The sequence below is a fragment of the Fukomys damarensis genome, unplaced genomic scaffold (assembly GCF_012274545.1).
Source record: "Fukomys damarensis isolate Sample0158 unplaced genomic scaffold, DMR_v1.0_HiC HiC_scaffold_1, whole genome shotgun sequence".
NCBI classification, from domain to species: Eukaryota; Metazoa; Chordata; class Mammalia; order Rodentia; family Bathyergidae; genus Fukomys; species Fukomys damarensis.
This window is the reverse complement of record NW_022900913.1, coordinates 70,124,654-70,138,352: the sequence shown is the minus strand read 5'-3', so window position 1 is coordinate 70,138,352 and position 13,699 is coordinate 70,124,654. Positions and strand designations below refer to the sequence as shown.

At 42.6% G+C, this 13,699-nt stretch overlaps 1 protein-coding gene across 1 annotated transcript in view; it reads left to right on the top strand.

The window, feature by feature from the left end:
- Vstm4 (V-set and transmembrane domain containing 4) overlaps positions 1–13,699 on the top strand; it is a gene marked incomplete at its 5' end in the record, with an annotated part of 82,438 nt that overhangs the window by 35,767 nt on the left and 32,972 nt on the right. Inside the window, one exon of the mRNA XM_010622623.2 lies at positions 5,035–5,068. Within this exon, the coding sequence (XP_010620925.1) occupies positions 5,035–5,068 (34 nt within the window). The remainder of the gene's footprint in view (positions 1–5,034; positions 5,069–13,699) is intronic.

The window sequence follows — 13,699 nt, the reverse complement described above, 5'->3', positions numbered from 1 at the left end:
GCAGCGGGTGGACAGGTGGGTTTGCAGGGAGGAGCTCTAAGCCTCCTTGGGGCCTGGATTATAGGACTCTTCCTAGTCTTTTCCTCATGAAATTGGGGTCTTATAAATGCAACTTTGTTTTAAGTTGGTCAAAAGCCTCTTTCCTGGACATAGAAAAAGCAGGGTTGCCTTTCCTATCAATGATGGACTCCACCCAGAGGACATGACACAGATCCCAAACATCCCAGGTGGCTACTGCTGCAAACAGATCACCCAGGACAGTGACTGGAAGCATCATCTCTGTGCGTGCCCTAAACTGGGCTACGTGAGATGGTTATCTGGCTGTGGACAGGAGATCCAGGATGGCACCAGCTCAGCTCTGGGGCCACCTCTGAGATGGGTGGGATAGCAGGACTGGTGATACCTGCATGTCCTCTGTGGTCCCTCCAGCAGGCAAAAAGCCATCACCTGGTGACCAGGCTCCGTGGACAGGCGTAGACTGGACATCGGCACAAGGTCACTGTCCCACCTCCTATTGATTATAGCAAGTCCTGTGGGCAGCCTAGACTCAGGAGGGGAGAGTGGTAAGGAGCTCATGGTCATCTTTAAACCTGGACTCCAAGAACACTACTGCCGTGTACCCCCACTACAAGCTGGAAGCAAAGGCAGCCCCATCTTGGAGAGGAGGAAAGGAGCCCTCCCAACACTACAGATGGTTGAGACATCATTACCACCCCTGTGGCCTAAGGACTGGGGCACTAGGATATTTCCGTGGCAACCAGCTGGTTCCCAAGCAGCAGGCACCATGAGTCCAAGCAGCTTCCTGGAGGTGCCAGAGTGACACAGGGCCATGCATCCCTTGAGGCCAGGATGCATCCCTTGAGGCCCTAGGAGGCTGCCACTTTCACGGGTGACTGCTCATGGTCCTAGCTCTCCTGGGAACATCAAATCCATCTTCAGAGATGAGCCCCTCATGACTTACGGGTAACCCATTCTCACGATCAGTCCTGACATTTGATTAAACTAGAAACATGGGAAGGCTGGGAACTGCACTCTGTGGGAGGAGGGTTGGGTCTTTCCAGGGACTCCCTCCTGAGACTTATGGTTTCCAGGTTTTGAGGACAGATGTGTGGGAAGGAAGCCAGCCCTCTGTCTTGGGGGCCACAGAGCATGAAAGTTTGCAGCTTGCTCTCTGGTCTGCAGCAACATTTGTTCAGATAAAGGATATCAGAGTAGCTGCCCTGCTCCTGATATGAGTGCTAGAGGGACCCTGCAATCAACAGCCCAGCCCAGAAGTCAGGGACACTAGCCAGCCCTTTGCTGTGTCCTCTGACCTCATGACCTCTGCTTGATCTCCTGAGCTGGAGCTAATTGTACCATCTGCTGCAACCACTTCCTCTCCCACACAGTAAGTCTCTGTCTCTACTCTGTCATCTCAGCAGTGCCCAGAGCCTCACCCCAGGCCTTTGCAGCTGAGTTACCCCAACAACAACCTTGGTGGCTCTAGCTGAGCTCTGAGCTGTTCTGGGTTCCTCAAGCACACTGGTCTCTAAGGTCGATTGGTCTAGCTTGCTACTCTGAATGGCCCCACAGTCCCTGCTTCCTGTATCTGAGCCTGGAAGCGCACAGTCTGTGTGTGTGTGTGTGTGTGTGTGAGTGTGTGTGCTGGTAATTGGACCAGGGCCACACACAGGCTAGGCAAGTGGTCTACCCTGAGCTACACCTGCAGCCCCTCCTTCCTTTTCAATATTTTAACATTTTTTCTGGTATCAGGACTTGAACTCAGGACCTTGTGCTTGTGAGGCAGGAGTGACACCACTCAGCTAAAACCCCAGCCTCTGGGCACAGTCTTTGAGACCCCTGGAGCCAGCAGGGAAGAGGGGCACCTGACCTCATCACCTATACCCCTCAGGGCCTCTCCAGCAGGGTCTGGTTGGTGCTCAGTACTGGAACCAGAAACAGGGCATCCTAGAGCTCCTTACACCATCCTCCCCTGTTCCCAAGCGCTCTCCCAGTGGCCTCCCTCGAAAACAGATGAAAAGGCAGTGAGTGGCCTTTCCTGACAGAGGCCCCAGGAGGCTGTGTCCACTCATGCCAGACTTGGAATGGAGGGAGGAGCCACAGGACAGAATGCAGTGATTGGGGACTGCGGGGAGCAGAGGAGGACCCCAGGCTGTAGGAAGCCTGGGGAGTTGGGACAGGTGGACTTCTTCCTGCTCTTGAGCTGGAGGCCCCACAAGCTCTTGCTGGCTGTTCTGGGTCTTGATGCTGGAGGAAGAGGGGCCACCTTTCCTTTAGGGGGATGGAGCTTCTCCTGCAGCCTCCTAAAAAGAGTCCTGATTTTAGAGCCTGGATTCAAGTTTCTTTATTTATGAAGCAGATCTTCTGAGACCCTGAATAAATGGTGTTCTGAGCACCCAGGTGCTAACCATAAAACAGGATGCAAGCTCTCTGAGCTCTGAGGCCACTGGTCCTGGGCAGCCTGGGTGCCTTCTATGCAGGAGTCTAAAGTGCTGGGCTAGGACCCACATACTTTGCAGAGGATGCAGTTCAGCCCATAAAACCAACTGGGTGACCTTGGCAAATTTATCAATCTCTCTGTGTACTTCTGTGTTTCTCACTGCAACCTAAGAGTACCGAGAAGTTACTTGCGAGGGTCACAGGACAAAGCTGCGGTCTTCAAACCTTTTTGCCTGCATAGCTCCTAAAACAATTTCCAGAACTGCATACCCTTGACCTTTCTCTGTGGACATATAAGATTTTAATTTTAAATGTGAATTGTTTCAAAGAATGTCATTTCCTAATCATTGCACATATTGCTATCTTCAAATGTGGCAGGCAGGTCTATCTTTTACATTAGAAGGTCTGGATTTTAATTATAATTCTCATTTATTTAAAGATGCCTTGAAAAAGATTTAGCTATTTAGAAGGTTTATGTTGTCCCTTTTTCTCCTTGAACTTTTATCTCTGGTCTACTTTCTCCACAAAATTTTATCCTGTTTTTAAAAATGTTTTGTTTTGAAAGTATTTTACCGATCCTCCTGTCATATTCATCAGTAAAATAATAGCCTATTACTATTTTTCATATGATTATTCCATAAGTCTTTAATTGTTAAAATAAGATTAAGTTATTAATGTTGCAAAATTAGCAATATTGGAAAGCTAGAATAAAATAAATAATATATCTCATAGGTATATTATAAATGTAGATAAATAATAATAGTAATAAGTAAAACCATAGTGGAGAGTCACTTTTTTTGAAATGGATTTTTGTTTTTGCTTCACATACCCTTTTGCCAAAGGGGTGGAATTTGCCCTCAATCCTACTCCTACTTTATTAGTAGATGTTAGCTTTAAAATTCCTCCTTTAAGATAGAAAAAGAGGCAGGAGTGGATGAAATTTTCTTATACCACTGAGTGTGCCTCAAACTGGCTCTGAATGAGATGTCAAAAGTTATATAGTGCTCTAGCATCAAAATGTTCTTTAATACTCCATCAGCTGACAACTGGGTTAAGTCATCATTCAATGCCTTTGGAAGCAAAATATGAAGAACGTGCCCTTTTTAGAAGTTTAGATGCCAACATATCACCCCATGTCTTGCTTGCTGCTGGCATTCCATCCTAGCTAGGTCTGTGCGACAGGTCCTGAGAGGAATGGTGTGCCTTGGTTTTAGAAAGTAGAAGGGGTACAGTGTTAAATAGGGAAGGAAAACAGTCAGATGTGAGGCATACAGGAAGAGAGCGAATTCTTAGGGATGAATGCAGAGAAGACAGAAACCCAGAAATTAATTCCCTTAAAAGTGTCCCATCTGAGTAGGCCCAGGGAGTACACACCCTAGACTGAAGCCTGCCGACCCACTTAATAAGCTTAGGGGGATAGCCATAAATACCTTAATTGTTCACTGAGTTTCTATCATTGCTTCATCCTAAATGGGATGAAGAGAGAATGGAGGTATTAGTAGGGGGTTGGACCAGTTAAACCCACACAGCCCATGCTGGAGCTAGAGTCTCATTCTGCTGTGGAACCTGCTTTGGTGGCTGGTACAACAGATCACCCCAAGGCCAAAGGCTTAGCACAACTCTCTCACTTGCTCCCAATTCCCCAGGTCTGAGCCCTCTGTGCAGTTCTGGTGGCCTCTGCCAGTATCACCTGTACAGCTGTTGTTGTTTGGGATCTGCCAGGTCCTGCTGCTCAGGCTGTGGCTGGGACACCTGATGGCTGCTGTATGGGCCCCCATCTCTCAGTGGGCCAGCTAGGTCTCCTTGTGTGTCAGGAGAAGAATTCTCCAGAGCACCTTTTATGCCTGTGCTTGTGACAAGTGGCTAATGTTTCTTCATCCCAAGCAAACCATGTGACCAAGCCCTGAGTCAGCATGGGTATGGACAGATAATAGGAGGGGTGACTCACTGACCATCAGTGTAGCCATGTGCTACAACCCAGCTGTCCCATTTGAAGTGAACTCAGGTACAAGCCTTATATTGCACACTTGTTGGATTCAGTGCCTGAGTGTTTTTGTTTTTTCCTCTGTAGTCAGAATCATTTAGTTTCCCCCAAGGAGACCTGCTGTGGAAGGGATATCTTGCTCCAAGGATGTTTTCTGAAGGGCCTCTTTAATTGAGTCCCAGAAGAGCATCAGTCAGAAAATGCAAACCCATTCTATAGGGAAGAGCTCTACCTGGAGACCAGTTGTCCCATCTGGCCCCAAGAGGGCTTCCTCATGACTGAGACACACCCCAGGAGTTGGGTGACTTACTGCTGAGTCTTTCAGGCTGGAAACAACTTAGTCTGCTTTGGCCTAAAATGAATACTGTATGTTATGTAACAGAAATCTAGGGTATGTGGCTTTGTGCCTGGACAAGTCCAGAATTAGATAATATCAAGCCACTGCGGAGTCCCTGAGGTGGCTCTGCTGTGCTCCTCTGCCTGAGAATTGGCTGATACAGCACCAAGACATAGGAAAGGCTGGGCCCCTGCATTTCATGTAGCTCCTGGAGTGCATATATTTTAAGTAGCATTTACTTACCATCTCCTATTCTTTTTTTTTTCCTTCACAGTGAGACATTATTTGGTGAAATGCCCACAGAACAGGTATGAATATTTTCTTCTTCTTATCAAATGAAATTATTTGCTGTTTTACTTTCTTTTAATATTACCAAGAAACTGGTTAAATCTGTATTTTTACATAAAACTGTGCATATTTTTCCTTGAACAAGCAAAAAAAATATGTGATCTTCAGGTGCTTGAGTGTTTGAAGATTCCATACTCCAGTTACCACCCACAGAGGGTCAGATGCCCAGTGACTCATGCTGCTTAACCTGTGTGCCACCTGCCAGAGGCTTGGTGTGTGCTCTTCATAGCTGATCCAAGCCATGTTGATCCTTCTAGCCCTAAACACTCCCAGTCAATCCCCTTCCATTAATACCCTCTTTGCCCACTGTTACCTGGTAAGGCATACCTCATTGGCTACACAATAGTTGTAGGATATATTGCAAACTCAAATTATTACTATTTTTTTTGAGACAGGGTCTCACTATGCAGTTGAGACTGACCTGGAACTCACTATGTAGTCCAGGCTTGTCTCAAACTCACAGCGATCCTCCTGCCTCAGCCTCCCAAGTGCTGGTATTACAGGCATGCGCCGCCACGCCTAGCTCTCAAACAAATTATTTAAAGATTTGGGACTGGTAATTCAATTGAGATAGCATAAACATATCTAAACACACCTATAAGCCTTGAAAATAGCTCAAGAGACAACCAAAGGAGGACTCTAGGAGGTATGAAGGTGATGAATTGGATTGGCATCCTAGGACTAGAGGAGGCACATGGTTACAGGGCATTTTGTGTTTTTTCTATCCAGTGGAAGGTGACTAACCCTAACCAATTTTGTCCACCCCAAACTAACAACAGAAATATCCAGGTTAGCTCATTCATTTCTGGCTCTAACTGGAGTTCTTCTGACACCTTCTAGGGAGTCCTCTACCACCAGTGGGTGGGTGGGGTGGGAACCTCTTGCACCCTAAACACCAGGTAACACCAGAGCTGAAGGAACAAACTGGAGAGGTACCCCAAAACAAAAGGCCCAACTAGGAAGCCTCTTGGTCTCCATGGCCTGAATCTTCCTCACTCATCATGAGACATCCAGCCACCCATCCTGGGGAAATCCTTTTTGTTGTCTTAGCCAAGTCAATAGGATCTAGAGACACCAGATAAACCAAAGAGAAAAGTAAGACAAGGAAGCTCTGGAAGTGAAAAGCTTATTGGAACTACTGCCCATAGAAAGGAGGCCAGGATTGAGTTATAAACTAAACAGGATAAATGCTTGCAAAAGTAACTAAAAAAAAAAAAAAATGGATCCCAGACCTCTGAACTGAACTAGCAGAAATCAACCATCAAATTTAAAACCACAAATTTCACAACCTGAATGAGGAAAGACATCGATCAGGTTAGCCTTGATATGGATCAGGTGTTGAGAGGACCTGACAAAGGATTTCAAAGTACAATCATGAAAATGCTTTGACAAGCAATTAAAAATCTCTTAAAACAAGTGTCAAAATAAAAATTCTCAACTAGTAAAGCAAATGTATTTTTAAAATGTAATTACAGAAAATATAATAACAGAAATAAAAATCTCAGTGGATGAGTAGAGATGTCAGTGGATAGTGAGTGAGCTATTCAGTACAATTCAATAGAATTCACTCACCTGAACCCAGAGAGAAGACAGACTAAAAGCAAGTGAGCAATGAAAAGTTGTCAAGGACTTCAGGACTGTAAATTCGATATTCTATGGTGGGAGTTCAAGAGAGAGAAGGAGTGGAGCTGAAAGAATATGGGAAAAATAATGGCTGAAAATTTCCCCAATTTAGCAAAAGAAAACACCTCATAGATTTTAAAAAATAGCAAAGATGGTAAGCCCAATGAAATCCACATGAAGGCACATCATACAATTAAGCAGAAGATAAACTTGAATGCCTGTGTTTCTCCTCTGAATCCATGGAGGACAGAAAGAAGCAGTACTTTCTCAAATACTGAATGGATGAATCACCAGTCACAGACTCTATACCCAGCAAAACTATCCTTCAGGAATAAAGGAGAAATACGGACATTCTCAAATATGAGAAAACTCAAAGAATCAGATCTACCTGCTTTAAAATAATGGCTAAAATAAATATTTGAGACAAAAAAAAAAACACATCTTGGAGGAAGAGAAAGGAAACAGAAACCACACACAGGCTCTACTTTCCACGAATACACATGAGTGTTAAATACCACATTTGATGATTGAAACAAAAGTATAAAACCACCTGATACTCAAGACAGTGATATTCAAAAGTGAAGGAAAATAAAAAGGACTCCAAAAGAGGAAAGTTCCTACAATTTACTCAGTGGAGGAATATTGGTTCCAGTAGACTGTAGTCAGTCAAACATGAATATTGTAATGCCCAAAGCTACTACTAAAATAGCTACACAAAAAGTCCCACTCAAAAGCACATAGAAACATCAAGTTAAATCTCAATATATATTCAAGTCACATAAAAATGGAGGAATGAGAACTTATAGGAAGAAACAAAATGAAATGACAGACTAAAATGGCAGAAAAACTTTCTGTAGATGAAAGAATGATCAATCCACTAGGAAGACAAAGATTCTGTGTAATACACCAAAAGAGCCATGAATATCAAGCAAAAATTAAAGACCTGAAAGAAGAAACAGGTAAATCTAGAGTTTTTCTTTAATTAAGTTTACTGGTACATTTTAGGTATACAATACAGTTACATTCATCATTGGGATCTTGTACCTTTACATGACTTACCTTGGTTCATATTTTTCCCCATTCTCAGCCCTCCCTGCAGCCCTTCCACCCTTCCCTGTTTACAAAGTCATTGTTTCCATGTTTTTCCTTTTCATATATTTTTCTTTTTCCTTTTCACCTTTCCCCTACCCCTCACACTTCCTCTACTCTTCTCTTTTACACCTTTTCTTCCTATTACACAATATCAATTATGCATTTTGATCCTTATTTACACTTTTAATTTTTCACACCAGAGAAACTATTCTGTGTTTACACATGTTACTTATTAATTTCACTTAAGAGTATGGCCTCAATGTGCATCCACTTATCTATAAATATCTCTAGTTTGTCATTCTTTATGGCTGAGAAGTGCTCCATTTTATTAAACACACACCCATACACACACACACACACACACACACACACACACACACATCTTTATCCAGGCCCCAGTTGATAGGCGGTTGTTCTGTTTCCAAATTTTAGCTATTACAAACTGTGCCACTATAAACATGGGTGAGCATATGGTGGTATGATTTTTTAAATTCTTTTGGGAAGATACCCAGCAGAGGAATAGCTGGGTCAAATAGGACTTCCAATCCTAGTTGTTTGAGGTATCTCTATATTGATTTCCACAGTGGTTGCACCAGTCTGCACTTCCACCAACAATGAAGAAGGGTTTCTATCTCCCCACAACCCTGCCAGCATTTGTTATTGGTTGATTTCTTGATGGCAGCCATTCTTACTGGGATGAGGTGGAATCTCAGTATTGTTTTCATCTGCATCTCTCGAATTACCAGTGAGGTTGAACATTTTTTCATGTTTATTTGCTGCTTTTACTTCTTTGTCTGAGAAATGTGTGTTCATTTCAGATGCCCATTTTTGAATTGGGTCTTTACATTTGGGGATCTGATTTTTTTTTTAGTTATTTATATATTCTAGATAGCAGACCTTTGTCTAAGGAACAGCTGGTAAATTTTTACCCCCATATTGTGGCTTGTCTCTTAGCTCTGCTTGTGATTTTTCTGGAAGTGCAGAAAGTTTTTAAACAGATGAGATCCCAATTGTTGATTCTTCCTGCTAGTTCCTGTGCTACTGAGGATTTGTTCATAAAGTCTTTTTCTATGCTAATATCTTCAAGAGTTCTACCTAACTTATCTTCCAGCAACTTTAGTGTTTGTTTTTTAATATTTAAATCTTTAATCCACTTGCATTTTAGTTTAGTGCATGGTGAAAGATGGAGGTCTAGTTTTAATCTTTGAAAAGTTAAAATCCAGTTTTGCCAACACCATTTATTAAAGAGGCTATCTTTCCTCCACTGAGGGTTGTTAGCTCCTTTATCAAAGATGAGGTAGTTGAGTATGTCAGGAGTTTTTTCTGCATCTTCTAATCTGTTCCATTGATCCTTGGGTCTGTTTCTTTGCCAGTACCATGCTGTTTTATCACAACAGCTTTGTAGTATAGTTTCAAGTTGGGGATTGTGATCCCCCTTGCCATGTCTCTGTTCCCTAAAATTTCTTTTGCTATTCTAGTTCTCTTCTGATTTCAAATGAATTTTTGGATTGTTTTCTCTATTTCTGTGAAATATACTATTGGTATTTTCAATAGGGATTGCATTGAATCTGTAAAGTATGGCCATTTTCACTATATTGATTTTTCCTATCCAGGAAAGAGATGTCTTTCCATTTTCTTATATCCTCTTCAGTCTCTTTTTTCAGAGTGTTGTAGCTGTCAATGTAGAGGTCTTTTGTTTCCTTTGTTAGATTTATTCCTAGATATTTCATTTTTTTGGATGCTATTGTGAAAGGGCATGTTTCCCTAATTTCACTCTAAGTGAGTTTGTTATTTCTGTAGAAGAAGGCTATTGATTTTTGAGTATTTACCTTGTATCCAGCTACTTTATTGAATCTGCCAATTAATTCTAGAAGTCTTTTGGAGGAGTTTTTTGGGGTTTTCTAGGTAGAGCATCATATCATCAGCAAATAATGACAGTTTTAGTTCTTCCTTTCTTATCTTTATTGCTTTTATTTATTTCTCTTGTCTAATTGCTGTGGCTAATGTTTCCAAAACTATACTGAACAGGAGTGGTGACAGTGGACATTCTTGTCTTGTTACTGATTTTAGCACGAAGGTTTTCAGTTTTTGACCATTGAATATGATATTGGCTGTTGGCTTTTCATAGATAGCCTTTATCAAGTTGAGATAATGACTATCTATTCCAATTTTCTGCAAGGTTGTTTTATTTTTTATAATAAATGGATGTTGAATTTTGTCAAATGCTTTTTCAGCATCTATTGAGGTGATTATATAGTTTTTGCCCTTGACTCTGTTAATATAGTGTATTACCTTTATTGATTTTACTTATGTTGAACCATCCTTGCATCCCTGGGATAAATCGGACTTGGTGAGGGTGTATAATCTTAACAACACTCTGTATTCTGTTTGCCAGTGTCTTATTAAGGATTTTTACAACTACATTCATTAGAGAGATTGGCTTGTAGTTCTATTTTCTGGATGGGTCCTTCCCTGGTTTTAGAATCAAAGTAACACTTGCTTCCAGGAGTGAATTTGGAAGTATTGCTTCTCTTTCAATTTAATTGTAAAGTTTAAAGAGTAGTGGCAATAATTTTTCTCTAAATGTCCTGTAAAATTCAGTGGTGAAGCCATGAGGACTTGGGCTTTTCTTTGTTGGTAAATTTTTAATTACATTTTCAATTTCACTAATTAGAATTGAGTGTTTAGAATTTTAGTGGGAACTTCAGACCCTCCTTTCAGCTGCTGATAAACCTGCTATGGGTAGACAGTTTGTATGGCTGTGGAAGGCATAAACAACAGAATCAGCCAGCCCAATCCCCTGATACCTATCAAACAAGCAACTATTGAAGAACAAACACATTTTTCTCAGGCCCATGGAACATTCACCAGCACAGAGAATATCTTGGGATTTAAAACAAACATCAGCACATTTGTTAGAATTGAAATATTGGAATCAACTAGAAATCAATAACAAAACGACAGTAAGGAATGCTCTAGACATAGAAATTAAACGCACATTTCTGTTGGAAGAGCCAAGCTGATTCTAGATTACATACATAAATTTGGCAAAATAGCAAAGATAGAGGATTTTTATAAAACGCTTTCAAAACCCGTTCTGGTGCTACATTAACCAGGACATTTTAGAATTGGAATACAACCTTGAACCCAGAAATACGTCCTTACATTTATGGTCAAGTGAATTTCTGCAAAGGTGCCAAAAGAATTCTTACCAAGCCTGGTCTTTTCAACAGGAGGTGCTGGGGTCCATGGATAGCCACATACCAAAACGTGAACAGAGATCCTCAGCTCACACTGTTTCAAAATTAATTAAAAATGGATGTGAGGTCTGCATGTAAAAGCTAAAACTACAAAACTACTTGAAGAAAGCAGGAGATAAATCTTTATGACCTTGAGTTGAGCAAAGCCACCTGCATGAGAATCATAAATGAAAGAATTGATAAAATGAAAAACATTGAGCTTCTAAAAACACTATTAAAAATGAAAATACAAGCCAACAAATGAGTGAAAATACTAATAAATCCAGTGACCAATAAGGAACTTGTTTCCAAATCTGTAAAAGGCTCTTCAACTCAATAATATGACACAGCACAATTGACAGGGACAAAAGGATTTGAATAAATGACACACAAATGAGCCAAGGGTGGTGGAGCATATGTGTCATCCCAGGGCTCTGGAAGGTTGAGGCAAGAAGGATCAGAAGTTTGGCAACTTAGTGAAACCTTATCTTAAAATAAATAATAACAAAATGGCTGGGGATGTAGTTCAGTGAAAAGGCCTGGATTCAATCTCTAGTACAATAAGAAAAAAAAAGATATAGCGTATACAAACAGATGTTCAAAATCACTAGTCATTAGGTAAATGAACATTAAATTAAATCACACCATATCCCTATAGGGTAGGTGTAATCCGAAAGATAGACACCACTAAGGACTGCGGAGAGTGTGGAGACCCGTAGATCCTTGTGCATTGCTTGAGGGAATTTAAAGCGGTGTAGCCCCTTGGGAAAGTATGTTGTTAGTGTCTTAAAACACTAAACTTACCATGAGACCCAGCAGTTCCCCCTGTGGGAATCAACCTCAGGGAACTGAACTCAGATGGCCACCCAGTGACCTCTGTGTAGCTGTTCATAGCCACCTCTTTCCTAATACACAGACACTGGAGCGATCTAAATATGACTATGGTCCACACAGCGTCCAATGAGTTACTACATAAGTGGTAATGAAACAGTGCAGTATACACCAGTCTCAAAACATGACTGAGAGAAGCCAGCTGCAAAACGTACATATTATATGATTACATTTAATGAAATGCCAAGAAAAAATAATTTTATAGAGACAGACTGTAGATTAGTGGTTGCCTGAGGGTAGGAGTGGGGTTAACTGTAAATGGGCAAGAGGGAACATTTGGGGGGTGAACAAAGTAGTGATGGTTACACAACCTTATAAATCTGTTAAACCACTCAATCTATTAAAACGATTGAACTGTACACCATGATCAGTAAATTTTAGGGTACCTCAGTAAAGCTATTTGTTCCTTTTTAGAAGTATGTGTCTCCTCCAGCCCCAAGGGTGAGAGGGTGTGGGCCTTTATTCCTTGAGGAGGCTGTAGCTGGGAAGGTCAGAGCCGGCTAGTGTCACTCGGAGCTTGCTTCCTGTTACTCTCAACTTTGGCCTGTCCTGAGCACATAGTCCCTGCTAGATTGGGCGCCTTCCTTCCCTCCTTGGCCTCGCCCTATGTGGTAAAGATGGGGTCTGTGGGTACAGCAAGGTTGGCTTCCAGTCTTGGGACACCAAGTGTATCAGACAGTTTTCCTTTGCTGTTACAAAATACCTGAGGAAATCAACTTAAAGAAGGAGGGATTTCAGTTGGTTCATGAGTTCCAGAGTTCCAGTCCATGGTTGGTTAGCATCATTGTTTTTAGGCCTGTGGTGAGGCAGAGTGTCTTGGTGGTAGCCAGAACCTGAGGAAAACTGCTCCCTTCATGGTGGTTGGGAAGCAGAGACAAGGGAAGGGGCCAGGTCCCAGTGTACTACACCTCCACAACCCACTTCCTCAAGAGTCCCTGCTTCTCCAAGGTTCCCAGTAGCAGCCCACGATGGCCAGCAAGCTTTTAGCACATGGCTTCTGGGGTGACATTAAGACTCAAACTGTGACATTGAGGCCAAGGACAATCCCAGGATCCTATCAAGTGGGCTATGCTGGTGTTGCGAGTGAGGAAGGTGGAGGCTGGTTCGGGGCTTTCCCCTTGGTCATGAGCCACTGCAGCGAGCATCTTGAGCTCCATGAGGTCCACTGTCCTTCTTTGTTCTCTGAATATTTTCCCCTTAGGGGCCTGGGCAGGAAGGCCAGAAGCAGGGCGAGATGCCAGGCACAGAAACCTCAAGCAGGGGAGGAAACCTAGGGAAGAAGCCACAGACCGGAACTAAGGAGACTGTGGTCATGGAGAAGGGGGCCTGGCCAAGTGATCCAAGCACAATGTAGGGATGGAGAATTCTGTGACCTGCTAAGAGGAGTTCAGAGGGGAGGAAAATCAGTCTGCTCTTGACTATGTATTGTCCCTGCGATCAGAAGTCACCTGTTCTGGGTGGGGTGGTCCTGACCTTGGGGTCAGGAGATGGTTCCTTTCCCATGACCAAGTGTCCCGAGGATGAGATGTCCCAGAGTAGAGGGGACAGTGGGATTTTAAACACGCCTTCCCCAGGGAGAGCAGCCCTAGGACAGAGCAGCCAGTGTAAACCTGCTCTAAAAAGGACCAAGCATGGGTAGCTTGGCAGATGAGTGTCAGGGCTGGAGGAACTTGGTCCTGGAAATTCAGGCTGCAAATGAAACCCCACCAACTGCACAAGGCTGGGTGCCTCCCTCCCTCTAGGCCA